Source organism: Spermophilus citellus, assembly GCF_964194105.1.
Source record: "Spermophilus citellus genome assembly, chromosome: 17".
Classification (NCBI taxonomy): Eukaryota; Metazoa; Chordata; class Mammalia; order Rodentia; family Sciuridae; genus Spermophilus; species Spermophilus citellus.
The window spans coordinates 14,277,033-14,299,774 of record NC_138199.1 but is presented as its reverse complement, the minus strand read 5'-3'; the positions used below and the strand labels follow the sequence as shown (position 1 = coordinate 14,299,774).

Here is a 22,742-nt window from a genome sequence, read left to right as displayed (position 1 = left end):
GCGCAAGCGCCGAAGGCGACCGCGGGGCGGGGAGTGGAGCAAAGTCTTGAACAGCGTGGGCGGGACGGAGTGACGTCACTTGCCCTGTGGCTCTGACCGTCGAGGGAGGGATGTGCGACCCCCTCCCCTTCCCTCAGACAACTGTCCCAACGGCTGTTCCCGCCCCAGTCATTGTGAAAATGTAGGCTGTGGGTGTCGTCCCTACGTCTGTGCACTAAGGCTCGGGAGGGGCCATTTCGCTTAAGCTCTCCTGGGAATACTGAACATAAAATCACCTCTCATTCCGGCCTTTGCCAGCTCTTAATTGTGGGAGGAATGAGTGCCCCGCCCTCTCACCCGGAGCGGGCGGGGCTGTGGATCGTGACGCCATCAGAGAGCGTCGAAGTAGGAGTGGGAAGCCAGTCAGAGATGCTGGATTCTCTGTTGGCCCTGGGCGGCCTAGTGCTGCTTCGCGGTAGGAAACTTAAGGCACCGGAGGTTCCGGGTCAGATTTATGGGGTGGAAATGGGAAGGAAGGGCCATAGGTCATAGGCTAGGAGTGGAAGTCGCGGTTGTTTTATGAAGGTGGAAACCTCAAGGTTCTCAGTGTTTATTCTGCCCTCGCTTTCCTTAGATTCCGTGGAGTGGGAGGGGCGGGGTCTTCTGAAAGCGCTCATCAAGAAATCTGCACTGCGGTGAGTAACAGGCAGCGTGTCTCAGTCCTTGCTTAAGAAGGGAGCCAGTACCCCACTCTTCGACATTTCCCCCCCATCTCTGCCTTAGTGGGGAGCAAGTCCACGTCTTGGGCTGTGAAGTGAGTGAGGAAGAGTTTCGAGAAGGTTTCGACTCCTGTGTCAACAGCCGGTAAGTACAAATTGGGAGAAATTTCATTAGATGTGGGGCCCCTGTTGTTAAGAGACTTTCTTAACAACAACAAACATAAAAACCCGGTCTGGGTCGCATGCCTGTAATCCCAATAACTCGGGAGGACCCCGAATTTGAGGCCAGCCTCAGGCAACTTACCGATACCCTTTCTCAAAAAAAGGGTTTGTGAATGTAGTTCAGTGGTAGAGCGCCAATGGGTTCAATCCCCAGTACTCCCCAACACACACACACACACACACACAACACAAAGGTAGGCCATATTGTTGAGTAGTAGACCAAACTGGAGGATAAGAATAAACACTCTCTGCCTTTTGAGTCATTCAGAATCTGGTCGTGCTTAATTCAACCATGCATTCCAGACTTCGCTCAACACTGACTGCAAACTTCTGAGGGTTTTGTCCTAGGGGCAGAGGGTTCATTGCATGTGCAAAACTAGGAAGGTATGATAAGACATATCATGAAAGGTGGAAGAGCTTCCCAAAATAGCTGAGGTCATGCAGATAAAGAGGTAACTTGATTGTAAAAGGTATAAATTTTCAAACCACTCATCAAAGTCAGTGGGGAGTGGTTTGAAAATTTGGCAGGAGAGTTGATAACACCATGCCTGTTAGAAATTTTAGTCCATGTGCTTGCCTCACATGCTAGGCAAACACTCTACCACTGAGCTACACAGCCCCAGCCTTATAATCTTTTTTTAAGTTATTGAGAATGGAATCCAATGCCTTAACCATGCTAGGCAAGTGCTCTACCTCTGAGCTACAACCCCAGTCACTGTGTGGAGAATGGATTGGAAGGAGGCAGCCTAGAGACAGAGAGACCAGGTAGGAAGGCTATTGCAGTAATCCAGGTTCAGTGTATACATACTGTGTACCAGTTATAAACCATGAGTGCTGCTATATAGTGGAGATAGAACAGTGAACAACATTGTTTAGAATTTTTTAATATTTATTTTTTAATTATAGTTGGACACAATACCTTCATTTTATTTATCTTTATGTGGTGCTGAGAATCGAACCCAGGCCCTTGCACATGTTAAGCAAGTGCTCTATCACTGAGCCACAACCCCCACCCTTGTTTTAATGAATTTTAAAGAGAATAGTACTGTGAGGTGACCAAGGTCTAACTCAAGACAGAGGCAGTACAATTGGAGAGTTTAGAACAAATGTAAAAGTAGCTCAGTAGGTAGAATTCCCAGTTAGGTGATTTTGTATAAGTAGCAAAGCCAAGCTTGGAGCTTAGGCTATTGGACACCAAAGTCTGTGCTCTCAATCTTAGGTTGCATGTCTAAGAGCGTAAGCTCCAATATTTAAGGTATTAGCGAAAATTTAAAAATAGAGCCACACGGGCTGGGGATGTGGCTCAAGTGGTAGCGCGCTCCCCTGGCATGCGTGCGGCCCGGGTTCGATCCTCAGCACCACATACCAACAAAGATGTTGTGTCCGCCGAGAACTAAAAAAAAAAATAAATATTAAAAATTCTCTCTCTCTCTCTCTCCTCTCTCACTCTCTCACTCTCTCTTTAAAGAATAAAATAAAATTAAATTAAATTAAAATAGAGCCACAAAGGATAAATTTGAGGTGGCGGGGGAAAGGGGTAATATTATGTCTCCTATTTTCCCTTTTCAGGCTGATTTACTATGACCTCTTCAGAGACCCTCTCAGTTGGTCAAAAACTGGGGAGGCTTTTCCTGAGGGACCCCTGGGAGTCTTGAGAGCTATATGTAGGAGGACAGATCCTGGTCCTGCCACCATAGCTCTTGATTCACTCAGCTGGCTTTTGCTTCATCTTCCCTGTACTGCAGTCTGCCAGACCCTCCATGCTCTGAACCATCAAAACTCCTACCCTGGTGAGAACTCTCCTTACCCTTACATATCTCCACCTGGCAGGCAATATTTCCCTTTTCCAACCTAAGAATCAGCATCAAGACTCAGGAACTTGGGAGGCAGAGGCAGAAGGATCACAATTTGAGTAAGATCCTGTCTCAAAAAAGGGTTGGGGATATAGGTTGGTGGTATAATGCCCCCTGGGTTCAAGCCGCAGTTCCACCAGGAAAAAAAAAAAAAAATCCAGCATCAGCATCAGTTGTCTCCAAAGACTTTCTTACATCTTCAACCTTTTGGGGGGAATTTGTTGTTGTTATTGTTTTTAGTTTTTTGTACCAGGGATTGAACTCAGGGATGCTTAACCATTCATAGCCCTTTTTTATTTTTATTGTGGGACAGAGAAGATGCTAAGGCTAGTCTTGAGCTTGCGATCCTCTTTCCTCAGCCTCCAGAGTTGCTGGAATTGCGGGTGTACCCCATCACACCCAGAATTTTTTACTATAATCTCTTTTATATGTATGGCTTTATTATTTTTTTTAATGTGGTGTGCAGGATCGAACTCAGTGCCTTACATGTGCTAGGCAAGTGCACTGTCCCTGGGCCACAACCCAGCCCCTCTACAACCTTTTTTTTCCCAAAATTGCCTTATTTTATTTGTTTATTTTTATGTGGTGCTAAGGATTGAACCCAGTGCCTCACATGCTAGGTAAGCACTCTACCACTGAGCTACACAGCTCCAGCCCTATAATCTTTTTTTAGGTTATTGATAGACATTTTATTTATTTGTTTGTTTATATGCAGTGCTGAGAATCGAACCCAGTGCCTTATCCATGCTAGGCAAGTGCTCTACCTCTGAGCTACAACCCCAGTCATTTTTTTTTTTTAGCATTTATTTTTATTCATTCACTTAACAAACATTAAATACATACAACGTATAAAGTTCAATAATGCAAAAATAAAGTCTAACTTTGTAGTTGGGTCCTTGCTCCCTGGGAGCTCAAATTCTTATGCAGATAAGTATACAAGGTAGTCTGATAAAGACTATAATGATTTAGGAATATATGTACAGGGTACCTTAAAGAAGGAACCATCCTGAAAAGCAAGGCTTAGACAGACAGATTTGGCCCAAGAGTCAGGAACATTGGGTTTAGCCCTAAAGTACACTGTGGATATTAGAATGGGATTTCGAGTTAGACACACCTAACTTTGTATTAAAGTGCTTGATCTCTCAGCACTTCAGTGTTCTCTGTTTAAAAAAAAAAAAAAAAGGTGGGGGATACGATGGCGTTAGGAAAAAAACCACTTGAAATTGCCATATGGCTTGATCTAAAATTGCTGACCTCTGTAAAAACTAAAATGTTGTGTTAATGTTTAGTGCAGAGCCCAACACTCTTAATCCTCCCAAAAAGGGAAAGAAAGGAGGCCCTAAGATCTTGGGAAATTACAAAAAACTGCAAGCAGTACATTGTGTAAGAGATGAAACTGAAAAGTTTGTGGCTATCAGGAGCCAAAAATGTTTATTCCATCCTGAAGACCATGAGGAGCGGCCAAAGTCAGTGGTCCCTTGATCAGATTTGCACTGGAGTAAGAAAATGTATTAAGAAGCTGGGTACACTGGTGCATGCTTATAATCCCTATGGCTCCCCTGCCATCCCAGTGCGTGGGAAACTGAGACAGGAGGATCTCAAGTTTAAGGCCAGCCTGAGCAACTTAGACCTTGTCTCAAAATAAAAAAGGGCCAGGGGTATAACTGAGCGGTACAGTGTAGGGGCTCATAGCTAAGCAGTGAGATTGGCTAGGGTAAGTCAGGACTGTGGCAGAACTCTGATGGAATGTGGGCCTCTCCTTCCTTTTCTTCGGTATTTGCTACCTCACCTCAACCCTAAATGTTCACTACTCTCCTTCATGCCCTGCATTTCCTTTTCTCTCTAGGTGATAGTTCCCCAGTAAAGCAGGTGCATGTATTGGGCCTGCTACATGAAGAACTTCATGGCCCAGGCCTTGTGGGAGCACTGAGCAGTCTTACCCAGACTGAGGTGATTCTGGGTGGTTTAATGGGCCAAGCCTCAGCCCATGTCCTCTTTCGGAAGCCCCAACAGCGCCCAACTTATCAGGTTAGGAGAAGCAACAAGAACAACTAGAAATTAGAATCAGAAAAAGGGTTGGCATGGGGCTGGGGATGTGGCTCAAGCGGTAGCGCGCTCGCCTGGCATGCGTGCGGCCCGGGTTCGATCCTCAGCACCACATACCAACAAAGATGTTGTGTCCGCCGAGAACTAAAAAATAAATATTAAAAATTCTCTCTCTCTCTCTCTCTCTCTCTCTCTCTCTCTCTCTCTCTCTCTCCCTCTCTCACTCTCTCTTTAAAAAAAAAATTTTTAAAAAAAAAGGGTTGGCATGATGGGAAGAATAATTTATTTATTTTTTTTTTAATTTTTTTTTAAAGAGGGAGAGAGAGAGAGAGAGAGAGAATTTTAATATTTTATTTATTAGTTCTCGGCGGACACAACATCTTTGTTGGTATGTGGTGCTGAGGATCGAACCCGGGCCGCACGCATGCCAGGCGAGCGCGCTACTGCTGAGCCACATCTCCAGCCCCAGGAAGAATAATTTAAAAAAAAAAAAAAATTTAATACTTTCCTGTTTTATTTTGTTGGTTGTGTGTGTTAGAGAGACAGACAGGTCAAACCCAGTGCCCTGCACTTTGGTAGGCAAGCACTGTACTACTAAGTTACATCCCTAGCCCTAGAAAAAGATTTTTAAAAGACTAGAATAGTTACTAGTGGGAAGGAGGAACAAGTCTGTAGGGAGATACTTAAAGGAAGGCTAGGGCTGAAAACAATGTGTTCCGGTGATTGGGGGCTGAGGTGAGAGGTCCTGAATTCTCTAGTTTGTTCAGTGGGATGAAAAAAAAAAACTTTTTAACTCTCTTCTTTATTCTCCTTAGACTTCGTGGTTTTCCATCCTTCCTGACTTTAGCCTCGACCTCCAGGAGGGGCCTCCCCTAGGATCCCAGCACCACCCAGATCCTCATACATCTCTGGTACCTAAAAGCTTGGGATCTGGCAAAAGTAGAATAAAACTGCAGAGGTTGGGAGTGGAGTCAAGGATTCAGGAATGAGGCCAAGTGGCAGCATCTTTTTACCTGCAGGTGGACCCCACGACTCATTTGACCTTTAACCTTCACCTGTCCAAGGAAGAAAGAGAAGCCAAGGATAGCCTGATTCTGCCCTTCCAGTTCAGTTCTGAAAAGTAAGGCTGGAGCCTAAGTGCTTGGATCCCCAGCATCTGAGGTGGGGTGAAGACAGGTTATTGATTAACCTCTCAGACTTTATAGGAGCTAAAGTCCACTTCCAGATACAAGCCTGGGGAGTGGTTCTGTACCCACCCATATCTCCCATAATGGCGGAGGGTCTTCCTGTCTTTTATCTCCATTACAGCTATGGATGGGTTCTACCTTCATAATTGTCCCCAGAGTAATCTTGCTCTGGGCTGAGCCAGAGCAAACCGTAAGAGGTAACTTTATTCTCCAGCCAGCAGTGCTAGGACATAGGACAGGAAGATGCATGGGTGTGGCAAAGGCTGGTTAACAAGGGCTTGGTAGGTGCCTCTTGTCTAAGCCCAGTGTGTGGGTGGATGAAGCAAGACTGCTGCAGAATCCTTCCCCTCAAGCTGCTAAGAACAGAGTTTTATTAAATAAGAGTAGTACTTATGCCAGGGTCAACTGGTTCTTTCTTAGCCCTAAATAATCTTAGAGGTCAGAGGAGGAACTTGGACCAAGAAAATGACACAAGCCTAGTTTGGGTTGCCTAAGTGAGTCACAGGCACCTCTAAGGGGGTATCCAGACTTGATCTAATAACCACCTCACTGCACCAATTCTCCCTCAGACAGCAGGTTCTACTGCGTCCTGTGCCAGGCCAGGCTACCAGCCACATCTTCTATGAGCCAGATGCTTATGATGACCTAGACCAAGAAGACCCAGATGATGACCTTGATATTTGACTGGCCAGACTTGACTACACTAATGGAAATGGGTGGGAGTGGGAGGACTGTGGTTCCAGTTCCTGTACTACCTTTGTTCCTTTGTCTATGGAGGTCCTACCCTATGAGGTAGGAAGCAGTATCCGATCAGAACAGAAAGTGGGATGAAGAGATAGCATAAAGTGAGGAAATAGGAACAACCCCCCATACCTAATAAAATCTTTTATTAATTTTTTTTGTTGTTGATAAAAAGGAAATGAGTGGTGGGCAGTGAGAATGAATGAGGAAAGCCAATCTCTTGAGTCTTTGGAGTCCGGTCTAAGCATTGGGTCTGAGTCACGATGAAAATTAAATGAGCAAGAGTGGCCTGACACACAACTGGTACTCTACAAGGGTTTGAATTGAAGTAAATGTACTTTAGGTACCAAGCTCCCTCCAAGGATCTGAGTGGGAAGAATCAGGCACAGAAAGAAAAGAAAGCCTACTTTCCAAAATGTATTTTTTATTACTGTACAAAAAGCACACTCTCCCCACTTTTTGTCTCCTACCCAACCCCCCTAGAGGACTGTACATGGTGTACAGGGATGGAGTGACCAGGAGGCCTTTGTCCTGCACTCTGCCCACATGCTGAATCCTCTGCCCTGGGTCCTTTGAGTCATTTGGGCACGCCCACAGTTTGTCAGGCTGGGGCATGGGAGTCCCACCTCACACATACTCCTTGGCAGAGTTGGACTTAGGGTAGGAGCGTGGTGCACGGTACACAGCTTTGCTCTCCTGTCCAGGACAGGAGCAAGAGAGCAGTGCACCTCCTAGGAGGACCAGAGCAGACCCTGCCCAGCCAATAAAGATAGCAGAACCAAACTCATACCTGTGGAAAGAAAGGATTGAGATCAGAAACCTGGCCTGCCTCTGCCTTCCTATCCCAAGAACCCAGATTTGCTTCTTAGACAGGGATCCCAGACTTACTTAAAATTCACAGGGACGGTGGGGTTATAAAAGTCTGTGACAATCTGATGACCATACCAGGAGCATGCTACCAAGGCTGCAAGACCTGGAGAGAGAATAAGAATTCCAATATTGTGAGGGTTCAAATCAGCACCTTCTCCAACCACCTCCCACAAGGGCCAGAGGAGAGCTGCCTTTGGACCTATGACTCACCTGCTACGATGAAAATGATGCCTCCAGTCATAGCTATACGGGCCTTTTTTACTTTATCGTCTCCCCCACAGCGTGTGCACTTCATACCCATCGTGGCCACAAACATAGCGAGGAAGCCCAGCACCAAGGATAACACCATTAGGGCTCGAGTGGCCTGCATGGCCGCTGCAGAGGAGAAATGACGCCGTCATTGCTGGAAATGGCTGGCAGTCTTGGCGGGGCGGGCCGCGCCCACTATTCCTTGAACCCGCGTCTAGCGGTCGCTAGATTCTGACGCCCTCAGATTTCTAAGGCCCTACCTCCAGCGGGCAGGCTCCCACACCCTCGGGACAACGTAGCCTTCCAGCTCGCGCCCCGCCCTTTCTGCTGAGAAACCCGCCCGGGGCGCCAGGGTTTCGATGAAACTGCTCCGAGTAGGGGGAAGGGTAAAAGGGGGCAGCCAGACCTGGGCATAAGCTGAACATCCTGACGCGCGTCCCAGCCCTGGTCCCGCCTTCCGGGCCACGGGCCTGCGGCTTCGGCTAATCGTCGGATAAGATTAGAGGCCGCAGGTGGCCGCCCACGTCTGACAAACTGCCCAGCTGCGCAGTCCTCCGTACAGCCTCAGCCCCGACCCCCTTTTGTCCAAACTAAAAGGGCCGGATAACACGGAGGCCTTGGCTGGCCCAGGGCGGTGGGGAGTTGACGACCAGGCTTAGGACTCACTTGCCCAAGCCCAGGTGGAGGCTTGGCTGGGGACATTCGAGGAAGAGCTCAGGCTGCAGGGGTATCAGCCCATGTGCGTCCACCAGAACCCCGGCTCGCCCCAGCGCAGCCCCATTGCCCTAGCAAGACCACTTCGACCTCCTCCTGTCCCTGGCAATCAAGGTGCCTGGCCGGCGGACCTCGGCCCTGCCCACACCCCGCCCCACCATCTCGACCATGCGCGCGTCCGCCCCGTCGGTCCCGCGGCCTTACCCGGCAGAGCAAGCACCGAGTCGTACATTTTGCAGCTCATCATGCCGGTGCTTTGCGTAACGCAGTCCATCCACAGCCCCTTGTACATGGCCTGGGCCGTGATAATGTTGTCGCCTGCGTACGAACTCATCTGCCATTGCGGGATGGCGGTGCTTGCCACCAGGCCCACCCAACCCAGCATTGCCATGGAAAAGCCCAACAACTGCAGGCCTGAATTGGCCATTTCCGCCCTCAAAAAATACGGGACGCCGGACTGGCGACCCTACGCGACAAACCGAATCCGGGGGTCGACCCAACAAGACAACTTGGGGTGGTGTTTTAAGTCACCCAAAGAAGCAAAAATGTTTTTGACCGGGTGACTTCAAATATTCTTGTCACCCGAAGTAAACACAAATCGACCCCTCGGGTGGAGTGACGGTCTCAGCAGAGGGAACAGGCTATGCCCGAAGATCTGGTTTCAGACAAAAGCAGTCCCCGAAGGTCAGGCGGTTCTCTCCGGCGCTCTCAACGAACCCTACCAAACAAAAGGTAGAGGGGCCGTTTGGGTGCGGTTCCCAGAAAGTATTAGGCCTATCGGTCCAGGGATTCGCTGCGCAGGAAAGGTTGCCGGGCAGTGAGCGGGCAGGTGCGGGCGGACAGGTGCGCGGCGCACCTGAGTATATGTAGGGCGTCGGGGACGCGCCCCCGCGGACCGGGAGCGCGGGAGGGGGGGCGGGACCGGAGGGGCAGCCGAGGGTGACCTGACGTCACTGAAGGGACACTCACCTGAACCGGAAGTCCTGGCCCCCACCCCTCCTTGCCCAGGTGAAGAGGAAGAAACCTGAGCACCAGGGTCACGCCCATCCACTTGCCGGGCTTTAACCACAGGTGGAGACGAGGCAACGTCTTCTCAGGAGTCTGAAACTCCCAGTCAACCCCTCCAGACTGGATTTCCCACTCGCACCAAGGTGCCCCTTCCTTCCTTTCTTCTCAACAGGTGCGCTTGGGAAGCTGCGGAGCCAGAGCTGGGGAGTCGCCCCTGGAAAGGCTCGGCGCCACCTTTTCCCTGCAGGTTTATGCCCCAAGTGTTCTTCGTCCAGCCCGCCTTTCGACTCCACCCTTCCATCTTCTCCTCTTTCTTTTGTCTCCACCTTCAATGGGCCCTGACCCAATCCCGGAAAATCACCCATTGCTGCAGACTTCTTGAAGTTTCCACTCCCAGTGACATCTCCCCAGGACCCCTCCCCTTTACTGCCGGCACCCTCTAGCTAGGCCCTCCTACAGTCAGCGAGCTTCTGGGCCTTCTGGGCACGGCTCTCCAGTAACCCCACTTCCTGGTCCTCTGTTCCAATCCTTGACATACTTAATGCCTGAACCTGTCAGCATCCCCTCTAACATCAAGGCTCCTGGCAGAAGGCAGAAACCACTGAGGTGAGCCTGCAGAGGGTGGGGAGAAGGGTAAGCCTAGGTCAGAATCTCGGCTACACCCATCATTCCTTTCCCTTGGAGTCTTCAAATTTACCCTCCACTTTCCTCACCCCCTCCCACGGCTAGCACATTTCTCTCCCTTGTTCTTATCCTGGGCGGAACTGTTTGTGGCACTCTCCCATCCCCTCACCATTCTGTCCTCCCCAACATCTGGCTCTCCAAAGTGGCCTTTGATTCCACCCTCATTCTTCCACCTCACCCTCACATTCTTTCTCACTCTCTCCAAGCTTCTGCCCCATCCTTCCTTCCAACATCTCTTCCAATCATCTGCTCATTCCTCTCTTTGATCATCTCCCCCTTCTTGCCTTTTCCATTTTGTAGTTTCCTGTTTCACTCCCTCCCTGTTAGTTTACCATTGTGCCCAATCTCCAATCCTTTGGAGCCCAGCCCTTTTCATCTCCTTTGTGCACATTACTGCCTCTCCACCCCTTTTTCTACCTCTCTTCCAACCTCCTAACACCTTTCATACCCCTTTCTTAATCTGGCTCTCTCATTACATTTTCCTCTCTTCATTTTTTCATCTGTTTCCTCATATCTTCCATCTATATTCTTCTCAAACATTTGTCTGTAAATCTTTCCTTGATTCATTCAATAAACATATTAAAGAACACTCTTGTTAAGTTCACTAACCTGCTTTTGTATAAAATGCAGAACTTCATGAACTTTTTGTCATTCATATTTATTGTATTTTTTGATTCGTGGTGAGATTCTTTTTTTTTTTTTTAAATATTTATTTATTTATTAGTTATTGGCGGACACAACATCTTTGTTTGTATGTGGTGCTGGAGGATCGAACCCGGGCCGCACGCATTCCAGGCGGGCACGCTACCGCTTGAGCCACATCCCCAGCCCGTGAGATTCTTTTTAACAGGTTCCTTCCAGCTCTAAAAGTCCATGTTCCCCTTTGCTTGAGTGTATCTAACACCTCTCCAAGCTCACTGCCACCACAACAGGGTAACCTGGACACTGTAACTACCTCACACCCAATCTCCCATCTTCACTCTTGTCCTTCTAAAATCTGTTCCCCAGAGTGATCTTTGTTTACGAAATTAGATGTGTTGTTTTCATTTTAAAATATTTTACTGGCACTCCTGTGCTCATAGAAGTAAATGCCATACCATGGCTTACCTGGCTCTGTGCCTCAGCCAACACTGGACTTCTCTCTGTTGGTGAAATGTACTATATAAATTCTGGCTCAGTAAAGCACCTTTGAACACTCTGTTCTCTATGCCTGAATACTCTTCTCCATCTACCCCCACCCTCTTTCCTCTACCCAGCTAACTGATTCATTCTTCAGCTATCAGCTCAAATATCACTTCTAGGAAGACTGGCCTGATTGCCCCACCCCAGACTGCTCAATGTTCTCATGGCTACCTGCACTTTTTTTTAAAGCCCTTATCATAGTCTGAAACTATTTTGTGTGCTTATTGATTCAATATGGGTCTCCCTATTGTATGGTAGATTCCATGAGGTTACAGATGTGTCTGGATTTTATCACCAATGAATATTTGATGAATGAATGAATAAATTTCAAATAAATAGTATTTCACCCACTGTTCAATAACTACTTTCTGAATGTCTGTCATGTGTGTCAGGCACTATATTTGACCATAGGGATACAGCAATGAACAAAAGAGATAAGGACACTATATTCATGTAACTCATTCTCTAGAAGGAAGCAAGTAATAAAGACATAAAATGGTAAATGTTTTGAAGGCAATGAAACAGGGTAATGTCATGAGGCTGGGTCCAGTCTTAAGGGAGGTCAGAAAAACTTTCTGGGGCTGGGGATGTGGCTCAAGCGGTAGCGCGCTTGCCTGTCATGCGTTCGGCCCGGGGTTCGATCCTCAGCACCACATACAAACAAAGATTTTGTGTCCACCGAAAACTAAAAAATAAATATTAAAAAATTAAAAAAAAAGAAAAACTTTCTGAATAAATTACTCTTAAATAATGAGCCAACCAGGAGGGAATCATGTTATAAGCAGTAAAAAGAGCAAGTGCAGAGGCTCTCTGTCAATTGTCCCTTTGAGACTTGTCGTCACTAATTTAAAGCAGGATTTCTTAACGTTGGCATTATTGACATTTGGAGTCAGATAATTCTTTGTTGTCCTGCACATTCTAGGATAGTTAGCAGCATTCCTGACATCTTTCAATTAGATGTAGTAGAACATTCCCTCACACCCTAGTGCCACAATTGAAAATGTCTCCAGACATTGCCAAATGTCCTAGGGAAAAGAGGAGCAAAATTTGATTTCTCCCAGTTAAGAACCATCAATTTATGACACCACTGAGCATCAGTTTTGTTTCTTTTTTCTTTTTTTTTCCTCTTTCTCTAGTAGCCTTGAAATAAATAGCTGGATTCAAGGACCCACATGAATTGGATCGGCAGAATATACCATGGTTGGGTTTTTCTAAAAAGAGAGAGAGAGAGAGAAGAGAGTGACTATATATTAGATCATGATATGAATAGGGTAAGAAGAGGAATAAACACAAAAATGGTTTGGTGGATAGTGAAAACTGTAGGGTCAATGTTTTAAAAGTCTCCATGAGGTGAAAGGAGTAGGAAAAACATTAGTAAATAAACCAGAAAACTAGGAGGTAGTCATGAGAGGTTGTTGGGGAAAATAACAAAATAATTTAGGGGCCTTAGGGGCCTAAGGAAGAGCTGAAGAGAAAGATCATTAGAGATAAGACTGAGAGGTTGAGAAGCTACAGTTAGATGGATTACCCAGAGGGGTTTGGTTTGGTTTGATTTGGTTTGGTTTTTGAAACAGGTCTCACTAGTTGTGCAGGCTGACCTCAAACTTCTGGGCTCCAGCAAATCTCCTTGCCTCAGCCTCCCAAGTAGCCGGGACTGCAGGTGGATGCCATTTGCCCACCAACTCTCAGGGATTTTGAAGTCAACAACAATGATGATAGGAAAATAGGTGTAAAAAGGAAGATAATGAGCCAGGTGCTAAAATTAGCAGTGCATGTGGGTGAATGCCCAAACTTAAAGACACTATCAACGTAGAGATAACAGGTGACAGAGTTCAAGATAGAACTTGGAAGGAGCAGGAGATTTTGAAGAATGAAGGGAGAATAATGGTCTAGCTGCAGCAGTCTCAGAGAGCAATACTCTCAACTCCAGATTCTGAGGTATGTGAAACAAGACCCAAACAAGCCTTTATAAAGAGGGTTGCCAGGCAGCCAGGCACAGTGGTGCATGCTGGTAATCCTAGCTACTCAGGAGGCTGAGGCAGGAGGATCACAAGCCCAAGACCATCCCAGGGAACTTAGTGAGACCCTATATCAAATAATAAGTAAAGGGCTGGGGTTGTGCTCATAGGTAGAGAGCTCGCCTACATGCCTGAGGCACTGGGTTTGATCCTCAGCACCACATAAAAAAACAAAATAATGTGTCTACCTAAAACTAAAGATACATAAATAAACATTTAAAAAATAATAATAAATAAAGGGGCTGGGGTTGTGGCTCAGTGGAAGAGCACTTGCCTGGCATGTGTGAGGCAATAAGTTTGATCCTCAGCACCACATATAAATAAATAAAAAATAAAGGTACATCAACAACTAAAAAATATTTTAAAAAAATAATAAATAAAATTCAGGCATAATTGTGCATGCCTATAATCCCAGCAATTCGGGAGGCTGAGGCAGAAAGACCTCAAGTTCAAAGCCAGCCTCAGCAACTTAGCAAAATCCAGTCAAAAATTTATATAAAATAAGAGGGCTGGGCATAAAGAAGAATGAAATTGGGGCTGGGGTTATAGCTCATTGGTAGAGTGCTTGCCTAGCCAGTGTGAGGCACTGAGTTCGATTCTCAGCGCCACGTATAATAAATAAATAAAGGTCCATTGGCAACTAAAAAAATATATATTTTTTTAAAAAAAAGAATAAAATTATGGCATTTTCCAGGTAAATGGATGGAACTGGAATCTGTCATACTAAGTAACATAAGCCAAAACCAAAGGCCAAATACTCTTTCTGATATGTAGATGCTGACACACAATGGGGGAGGGGGATAGAAGTTCACTGAATTAGACAAAGGGGAAGGAAAGGTAGGGAGAAGGGATGGGAATAGGGAAGACAGTAGAATAAGTCAGACATAACTTTCCTACATTCAAACCTGTATACAACACTAGTGTAACTCTACATCATGTATAACCACAAGAATGGGATCCTAATTAGAATAAGTTATACTCCATGTATGTATAATATATCAGAATATATTCTACTGTCATGTATATTTAACAAAGCAGGGGGGCTGGGATGTGGCTCAGTGGTTAAGCACCCCTGGATTCAATCTCAGGTACCATGAAATAAAATAATATATTTTTAAATGGGGTTAGGGGTATAGCTCAATGGTAGAGTATCCCTGAGTTCAATTCCCAGTACTTCAATAAACCTAAAAAAAAAAAAAAAAAAAACAAAGAGAGAGAGAGGGGGGGGGGGGAAGCCAGGGAAACATGTCTTCCAGACAGCCAGATGTGTCAGTACCATTTAGGAAAGAAATTTCAGAGCAGAGGCTGGGAGTAGTGTCTAAAGTTCAGATCTGTGGAAAGACACCACAGAACAGGGATGGCCAAGATGATATTTTGAGATAAACAACTTGGTATGGGAACCCAATCAACCTGTTTGTTTCTATGAAAAAAAATCTTCTGGAAAAACTGATAAATGAATGAACTTTGGAATCTTGCAGTACTATTTTAATATTATGCAATATTATTTTAAACTATGGAGGATGGACTGGGGATGTAGCTCAGTGAGAGAACATATGCCTAACATTTGGGAGACCCTACATTTCATCCCCAGCACCACAAAAACAAAAGCCAAAACAAAACCTTTTGGGACTGAGGTTACATTTCAGTAACTCTTAGCAAGCACAAGGCCCTGAGTTCTATCCTCAAATAAAAAAATTTTAAAAAAGTATTATGAAAATTAATTGAGCTGGGCATGGTGGCACATATCTGTAATCCCAGCTACTTGAGAGGCTGAGGCAGGAGTATCACAATTTGGAGGCCAGTCTGGGCAATTTATCAGACCTTATCTCAGAACGAAATGAAATGAATTGGGGTGGAGATGTAGCTCAGTGGTAGATCTCTTGCCTGGCCACTTGCTGGGTTTAATCCCAGAACTGCAAAGTAACTAACCAAATGAGTGGAATATAATACTGCTATGCCTTATGCATGTAATAAATTTTAAGTGTTCTTTTTCCTTAAAAAAAAAAACTAATTGGTCATCTATTATGATGCTGGTCATACCAAGAAGTTACAGATCTAAGGCAAACAGAATATTCAGGTTCTTGTTTGTTTTCTTTTTGCAGTACTGAGGATTGAACTCAGGAGTGCTCCACCACTGAGCTATGTCTCCAATCCTTTTTAACTTTTTATTTTGAGACAGGATCTCACTGAATTGTCCAAGCTGTCTCTGAACTTATCATCCTCCTGCCTCAGCCTCCAGAGTTACTGCAATTACAGGTAGCACCACAGAACCCAGCAGGTTCTAATTCCACCTCATTCAGAACTTTATTCTCAGGCCTCCATTGTCTCACCTGTAAAACAGGAGCAATAATGTTTTCACATGCTTAGGAAGCAAGAGGCTGGACCAGGTAATCTCTTGTGGTTCTTTTTTTTTTTTTTTTTTTTTTTTTTTAATTGAACTCAGGGCCTCATTCATGCTAGGCAAGCACTCTACCACTGAGCTACATGCCTCTACTGTGATTCATTCTGGAGTGAATATTTGAGATATGGATTTGGAAAAAGATTGACAAAGTAGCCAGCTCATAAGACTAAGATAATCTTCCTCTGAAATCAGTTAAAGATAATTATGAGACAAGTATTGTAAACCCATTTCTTCCATAAGCATAGATGAAAAAGTCCTTAATATTACTTCACCAAATGTAAAAATGTTTTTTATTATACCACGAACAAGGATAGTTTATCCCTGGAATGCAACTGTTTCAATATCACAAAATCCATCAATGTAATTTATCACATGAATAAACCAAAGAAATAATCATAAGACTATCTCAATGATGATTTTAAAGAGTATTTGATAAGGTTCACTGTCTGCCTAAGAACTCTTAGCAGGGGCTGGGGTGGTAGCTTAGTGGTAGAGCCCCTAACCACCTTAGCTGAGCCCCTAACCACCTTAGCAAGAACCCGCCTCAACATAAAAAATAAAAAGGGCTGGGGACATGGCTAAGTGGTTAAGTGCCCTTGGGTTCGATTTCTGGTATCAAAGAAAAACAAAACCAAATAAATAAATATAAAACCAACAAGTTTGTTCAGGAAGGTTGCTGTACAAGATCAACCTACCAAAAACAAATCACTAGCATTTTACTACACCATTAATTATAAGCTAGAAAATGTAATAAAAATAACTCAATTTGCATCAGTGTCAAAAATTATAAAGCATCTAGGAATTAGTAGTATTAAGATTACTTGATTAATCTTATCAGTGGAAAAAGTTTTAATTCTCTTAAAGAACACAAAAAAATAATCTGAGTAAACAGTTTATCCTCTTGAATGGAGGACTTAATAGTATAAAGGTATCAGTTGTCCTCATAATTATTTTATAATTTGATATGCTACCAAAAAAATTCAACTGGTTGTCAAATACAGTGGACCCACCCCTATAATTCTAGTGAGTCAAGAGGTTAAGACAGGAGGATTCTGGGGCTGGGGATGTGGCTCAAGCAGTAACGCACTCGCCTGGCATGCGCGGGGCGCTGGGTTCGATCCTCAACACCACATAAAATAAAGATGTTGTGTCCACCAAAAACTGAAAAATAAATATTAAAACTTAAAAAAAAAAGACAGGAGGATTCCAATTTCAAGGCTAGCCTGGGCAACTAAGTAAGAGCTTGTCTCAAAGTGAAAAATGAAAAGGGCTAGGAAAGTAACTCAATGGTACATAGCACCCCTGGGTTCAATCTCCAGTACCTCCCCGCAAATTTTTTTAAAAAAACCCAACTGGTGTCTTGTTTTGTTTTATACAAATCTTTTTTGGGCAGGGATTGAACTCAGGAGCACTGGACCACTGAGCCACATTCACAGCTCTATTTTGTATCTTTTATTTAGAGACAGGATCTTACTGAGTTGCTTAGCACCTGTCTTTTTACAAATCTTGATAACTTTACCCCCAAATTTGTATGGAGCAACAAAAGACCACAGATGTTAAGCAGACACTGAAAAGGAAGAGTAATAAAGAGGGGTCTTGCCCTTCTGGAAATTTACACTTGCTACAAGCATCATGAAAATCAACAGCATGGTAGTATTGTACAAGAACTGAAAAATATACCAATAGAACAGAAACAAGTTAATAGACACTTGCATATATCAGATTTGATTCTTTTTTTTTTTTTTTGTGGGGAGGGGGTTACTGGGGATTGAACCTAGGGGCACTTTACTACTGAGCTACATCTTCAGCCCTTTTTGAGACAGAGTCTTACAAAGTTGCCTACGCATCACTAAAATTTGATATTTTATAAATATGGCCCACTAAAGGGAAAATAAATTGGATCCTTAACACTTCAAATAAAGATGAACTCTTGCATCATCAAAATAACCTTCTGGATTTTTCATCATTTCACTGGATGAATGTAAAAGAATGTCTTGGGGCTGCAGAGATGGGAAAAAAAATATACAAATTTTCTTTCTTTTTCTTTTTTTTTAAATAAGCACTCTACTAACTAAGCTATACTCTCAGCCTTGATCTGTAATCTTTTTTTAAAAATATTTTATTTATTTTTTAGTTTTCGGCGGACACAACATCCTTGTTTGTATGTGGTGCTGAGGATTGAACCCTGGCCGCACACATGCCAGGCGAGCGTGCTACCGCTTGAGCCACATGCCCAGCCCCAACATATACAAATTTTCAAACTCAAGAACTAAATGGGACAAAATGGTAATTTTGATAACCCTTAGCAACCTAGAAAGACCCAGTCTGAAACAAAACAAAAAAGGCTGGGGATGTAGCTGAGTAGTAAAGCACCCTTGGGTTCAATTCCCTATATCAAAATAAATAAATAAAATTAAGGAATATTTCAGTGCTGCGGATATAGCTTAAGGGTGGAGAATTTATCTAGGACTGGCAAGGCTCTGGGTTCAATTTGAAGGAGAACAAGAACAACAACAAAAAGATGCATGTGGATGCTTCAAGACACTATAGCTAACATAAAAATCTGACCACCTAAGTGTTGGTGAGAGTATGGAGAAACTGGAACTCTCACACTGCTGATGGAAGTATAAAATAGTACGTTCACTTTGGAAAATAGTTTGGTAGTTTCATAAAAAGTTACATATACATCTATCTTATAATTCAGGTACTTCGTTTTTGTTTTCTTTATTCTTTCTATGGTATTGGGGATTTAACCAAGGGGTGCTCTACCACTGAGCTACATCCCCATCCCTTTTTATTTTGAGATAAGTACTCACTAAATTGCTAAAACTGGCCTTGAACTTGCAATTCTCCTGCCTTCTCTTGGATTATAGTCATGAGCCACTGTGTCCAACATAGCCAAGCTATTCTATTCCTAGATATTCTCCAAGAAAATGAAGATGTAAGTCCATACAAAGACTTATACAGAGATGTTCAAAGCAGCTTTATTTGTAATAATCCCAAACTGGAAAAACCTACATGTCCACCAACAGAGAAATGGATAAACAAACTGGTATATTCATATAATGAAATATCATTTAGCAATAAAAAGGAATGAACTATTTTGTACATGCAAAAAAATACATGAATCTCAAATTTATTATTTTTTTTGTGGGCAATACTAGAGATTTAACCCAGAAGCAATATAATGTTTAGCTACATCCCCAGGTTTTTTTTTTTTTTTTTTTTTTTGAGACAGTGTCTTGTTTTTTTTTTTTTTTTTTTTTTTAAAGAGAGTGAAAGAGGAGAGAGAGGAGAGAGAGAGAATTTTTAATATCTATTTTTTAGTTCTCGGCAGACACAACATCTTTGTTGGTATGTGGTGCTGAGGATCGAACCCGGGCCGCACGCATGCCAGGCGAGCGCGCTACCGCTTGAGCCACATCCCCAGCCCCAAAACAGTGTCTTGTTAAATTGCCAAGGCTGTCTTCCAATTCACAGTCCTCCTGCTTCAGCCTCCTGAAAGGGAGGCATGCACCACCATACCCAGCTCAAAATCATTATGTTAAATGAAATAAGTCAGAAAAAAAGAGTACATTCTGATTCCTATCACATAAAACCTTAGAAAAAACAAATTAGTCTATAATAACAGAAAGCAGATCTGATAGGTGGGGTTGAAGCTCAGTTGGTAGAGTGCTTGCCTAGCATGTGTGAGGCACTGGGTTCAATTTTCAGCATATAAATAAATAAAATAAAGCCCATCAACAACTAAAAAAAAATTTAAGAAAAGAGAGAAAGAAAGCCAATTTGTGCTTGCCTCAAGAGTTGGGATAAAGGCCAGAAAGAGGGATTATAAAGAGACGGAAGGGGGCCGGGTTGTGGTTCAATGGTAGCGCATTCATCTCACACATTCAAGGCCCTAGGTTCAATCCTCAGAACCACATAGAAATAAATAAATAAAATAAATGTATTGTGAGCAACTATAACTAAATATATATATATATATATATATTTTTTTTTTTTTTTTAAGTGAGACCCAAGGAGACAGGGTATGATGGATATGTCTTAACTGTGGGAATGGTTGCATGGGTGCATACATGTTAAAACTTGTACAGTTGTACACTTTAAATATATGTTGTTTTTTGTACATCAATTATACCGCATAAAGTTGTTGAAAAAAACAAAAACAGGACTGGAGTTGTTGCTCAGCAGTGGAGCACTAGCCTAACATGTGCAAGGCCCTGGGTTCAATCCTCAGCACCACACCAAAAAATAAATAAATAAAATAAAGGTATCATGTCCATCTACAACTAAAAAAATAAATATTTTTAAAAAATCAAATAAGGGCTGGGGTTGTGGCTCAGTGGTAGAGCGTTCGCCTGGCATGGGTGAGGCCCTGGGTTCCATCCTCAGCACCACATAAAGATAAATAAATAAAGGTATTGTGTCCATTTACAACTAAAAAAGATTTAAAAAAACAATGCAATTTATTCTAAACATTACATGAATATTATATTATTCTCCTTCATTAAAACCCTAAGATGCAGATACTATTATTATCTCCTTCTCATTTTACAGATGAGGTAAATAAAGCACAAAGAACTTAGGTAATTTTACAAAGGGCACAAAACAGATCTGGGGCTCAGTTCAGGCAATTTAGGCCCACATTCATACTCAACTGGGCTACTTCTAGGTGATGCTGAGAGTTTACAGTGTCGTAGAGCTTTCTACATTGCTGATAGTATAGACACTGAAACAGCCATTCTGAAGAACAAGTTGGCAGCACATAGTCACATTAGGTGTAAGAACACCCTATGACTCAGCGTTTCTGCTTCTGCAGATATTTATAAATACAGACAGAGTCATAGTCATAGACATAGACACATCTTCCAAAAAAATTCTAACAGGAAGCCTGGCATAGTGATGCCTGCCTGTAATTCCAGTGAGCGGGGAGGCTGAGGCAGGAGGATCATGAGTTCAAAGCCAGCCTCAACTTTGTGAGGCCCTCAACAGCTTAGTAAGACCCTGTCTCAAAAGGGGAATGGGGCTGGGGATGTAACTCAATGGTTAAGTGCTCCCGGATTCAATCCTGGTACCAAAAAAAAAAAAAAAAAAAAATTCTAACAGAGTTCATAATGACCTTGTATGAAAATATTCATTCATTCATATATATATATGTGTGTGTGTGTGTGTGTGTGTGTGTGTGTGTGTGTCCCAAATTGCTGGGATTACAAGCATGTGACACCTGCCTGGTGCCACATTATTTGTTGTGGTTGAGTGACATGGGTGCCCATTAATGGGATTGTTAGTAGATAAAATGTGTTGTGACTGATCCATGGAGTATCATGCAATAGCTTTGATAACCACAGACCACAAGTGGATTTTACAAACTCAATATTTATTGAAGATAATAAGGCCACGGCCAAAAGTGTAACTCACATATTTAGCATGTGCAAGGTCCTGGATCTGATTGCTAGCACACGCACACAAAAAGTAAGATCAGAATAAAATATATGACAAGATGCTATTTACAGAAATTAAAAATGCCTGCATACAAACGGGGCGTGGTGGCGCATTTCTGTAATCCCAGTGGCCCAGGAGGCTGAGGCAGGAGGATTGTGAGTTCAAAACCATCCTCAGCAGTGGTGAGGTGCTAAGTAACTCAGTGAGACCCTGTCTCTAAATAAAATGCAAAATATTGCTGGGGATGTGGCTCAATGATTAAGTATCCCTGGGTTCAATTGCAGTTACCAAAATTAAATTTAAAAAAATAAAATAAAGCTCGGTGCCCCAACATACACCTGTAATCCCAGCAATACATGAGGCAGGTAAGCCTTGCAATTTAGTGAAAGCCTGTCTCAAAATTAAAAAAAAAAAAATTAAAAAACATTGGAAATGTAATTCAGTGATAAAGTGCCCTGGGTTCAATCTAAGAACCAAAATAAAATGAAACAAAAAGAAGACATAGATCAGTGAAGACAATTTGTCAAGAACTGTTATCAGATCAGTCTTCTGCACCTAAGACTAAAATATGCAAACAAAATACAGGGAAGGGACGAGAGGGAGAAGGTAGTGTTGCTGAAGCTAAATGGTCAGGGATTCCTCCCTGAAACTGGAAGCCAAATGGGAGATGAAGGTGTGGGTTAGGGACAATCCTGAATTTCTCCTGCCATCCAGCCTCCTAGTTCCTTAGCCTAAGGGCTTAGAAAACAAAAGTCTGCAGGAATTAGCTCTCCAAGATAGTGAAGCTTAGAAAAGTCTACAATGGGATCTGAGATAAACCAGCCAAGGATTACTATACAAGATCAACATGCACATAAGCTACAAAGCAAAGCTCCCTGCTGTCATGTAGTTTCTCTTTTCAATCAATTTAGCCTCTTCCATCTTCCCTGTCATTTTTTCCCCTTCTTCCTTCAACTCCTTTTTCTTCTTTTAGCTCCTCTTCTATTTCTCCATTACTTTTTCCATACTCTTTAAACTATCCTGTCTCCTTATATTTCAGTTCTGACTTGCTCGTCCTGATTCCACATTCTCTGGGTTTAAACACCTAGAAAGGTTCATCCCTGAGAAACATCAGAAATAAAACTTGTCCCAAGTGGTAGGTTAGAACCCAGAGCACTGGACCCCAGCTCTGCACCCACTCACTGCACTGCAGTCTGTGCCCCCTTCCTACTCTTCTTTTTAACTCTTGGCACCTAGCTCTGCTGATTTTCTTTCTCCCTGACCTTCTTTTACCCTCCCTGATTCTCCTTTTACCTTCCTGATCAGTCAGTCCCTCTCCTACCAGCAATCTGTTTTCTTCCTTTCTGTTCTTAAGTGATTGTTGCCATCCATATGCAACAGACCCTTAGTGCATTTATTCAACAAAACTTTGTGGGTTTTTTTTAATT

At 43.4% G+C, this 22,742-nt stretch overlaps 2 protein-coding genes across 3 annotated transcripts; one reads left to right on the top strand and one right to left on the bottom strand.

The window, feature by feature from the left end:
* The first annotated feature begins 213 nt into the window (after positions 1-213).
* Positions 214-6,904, top strand: ELP5 (elongator acetyltransferase complex subunit 5). Of its 2 annotated transcripts, none has more exons than XM_081271074.1 (8): positions 214-454; positions 614-674; positions 763-843; positions 2,490-2,710; positions 4,620-4,723; positions 5,635-5,730; positions 5,839-5,939; positions 6,576-6,904. In XM_081271074.1, the coding sequence occupies exons 1-8, from the start codon at positions 316-318 to the stop codon at positions 6,688-6,690; spliced, it is 918 nt and encodes a 305-aa protein (XP_081127200.1). In that variant the 5' UTR covers positions 214-315; the 3' UTR covers positions 6,691-6,904. The 2 variants fall into 2 exon arrangements, with proteins under 2 accessions (XP_081127200.1, XP_081127199.1); XM_081271073.1 differs by having other exon boundaries at positions 215-454; positions 4,620-4,801.
* A 160-nt stretch (positions 6,905-7,064) lies between these two features.
* On the bottom strand, positions 7,065-10,153 carry CLDN7 (claudin 7). The gene is made up of 5 exons (XM_081272210.1): positions 9,550-10,153; positions 8,785-9,298; positions 7,828-7,992; positions 7,636-7,720; positions 7,065-7,537 (listed from the first exon to the last, which is right to left on the bottom strand). The coding sequence occupies exons 2-5, from the start codon at positions 9,005-9,007 to the stop codon at positions 7,375-7,377; spliced, it is 636 nt and encodes a 211-aa protein (XP_081128336.1). The 5' UTR covers positions 9,008-9,298; positions 9,550-10,153; the 3' UTR covers positions 7,065-7,374.
* Positions 10,154-22,742: the final 12,589 nt, after the last annotated feature.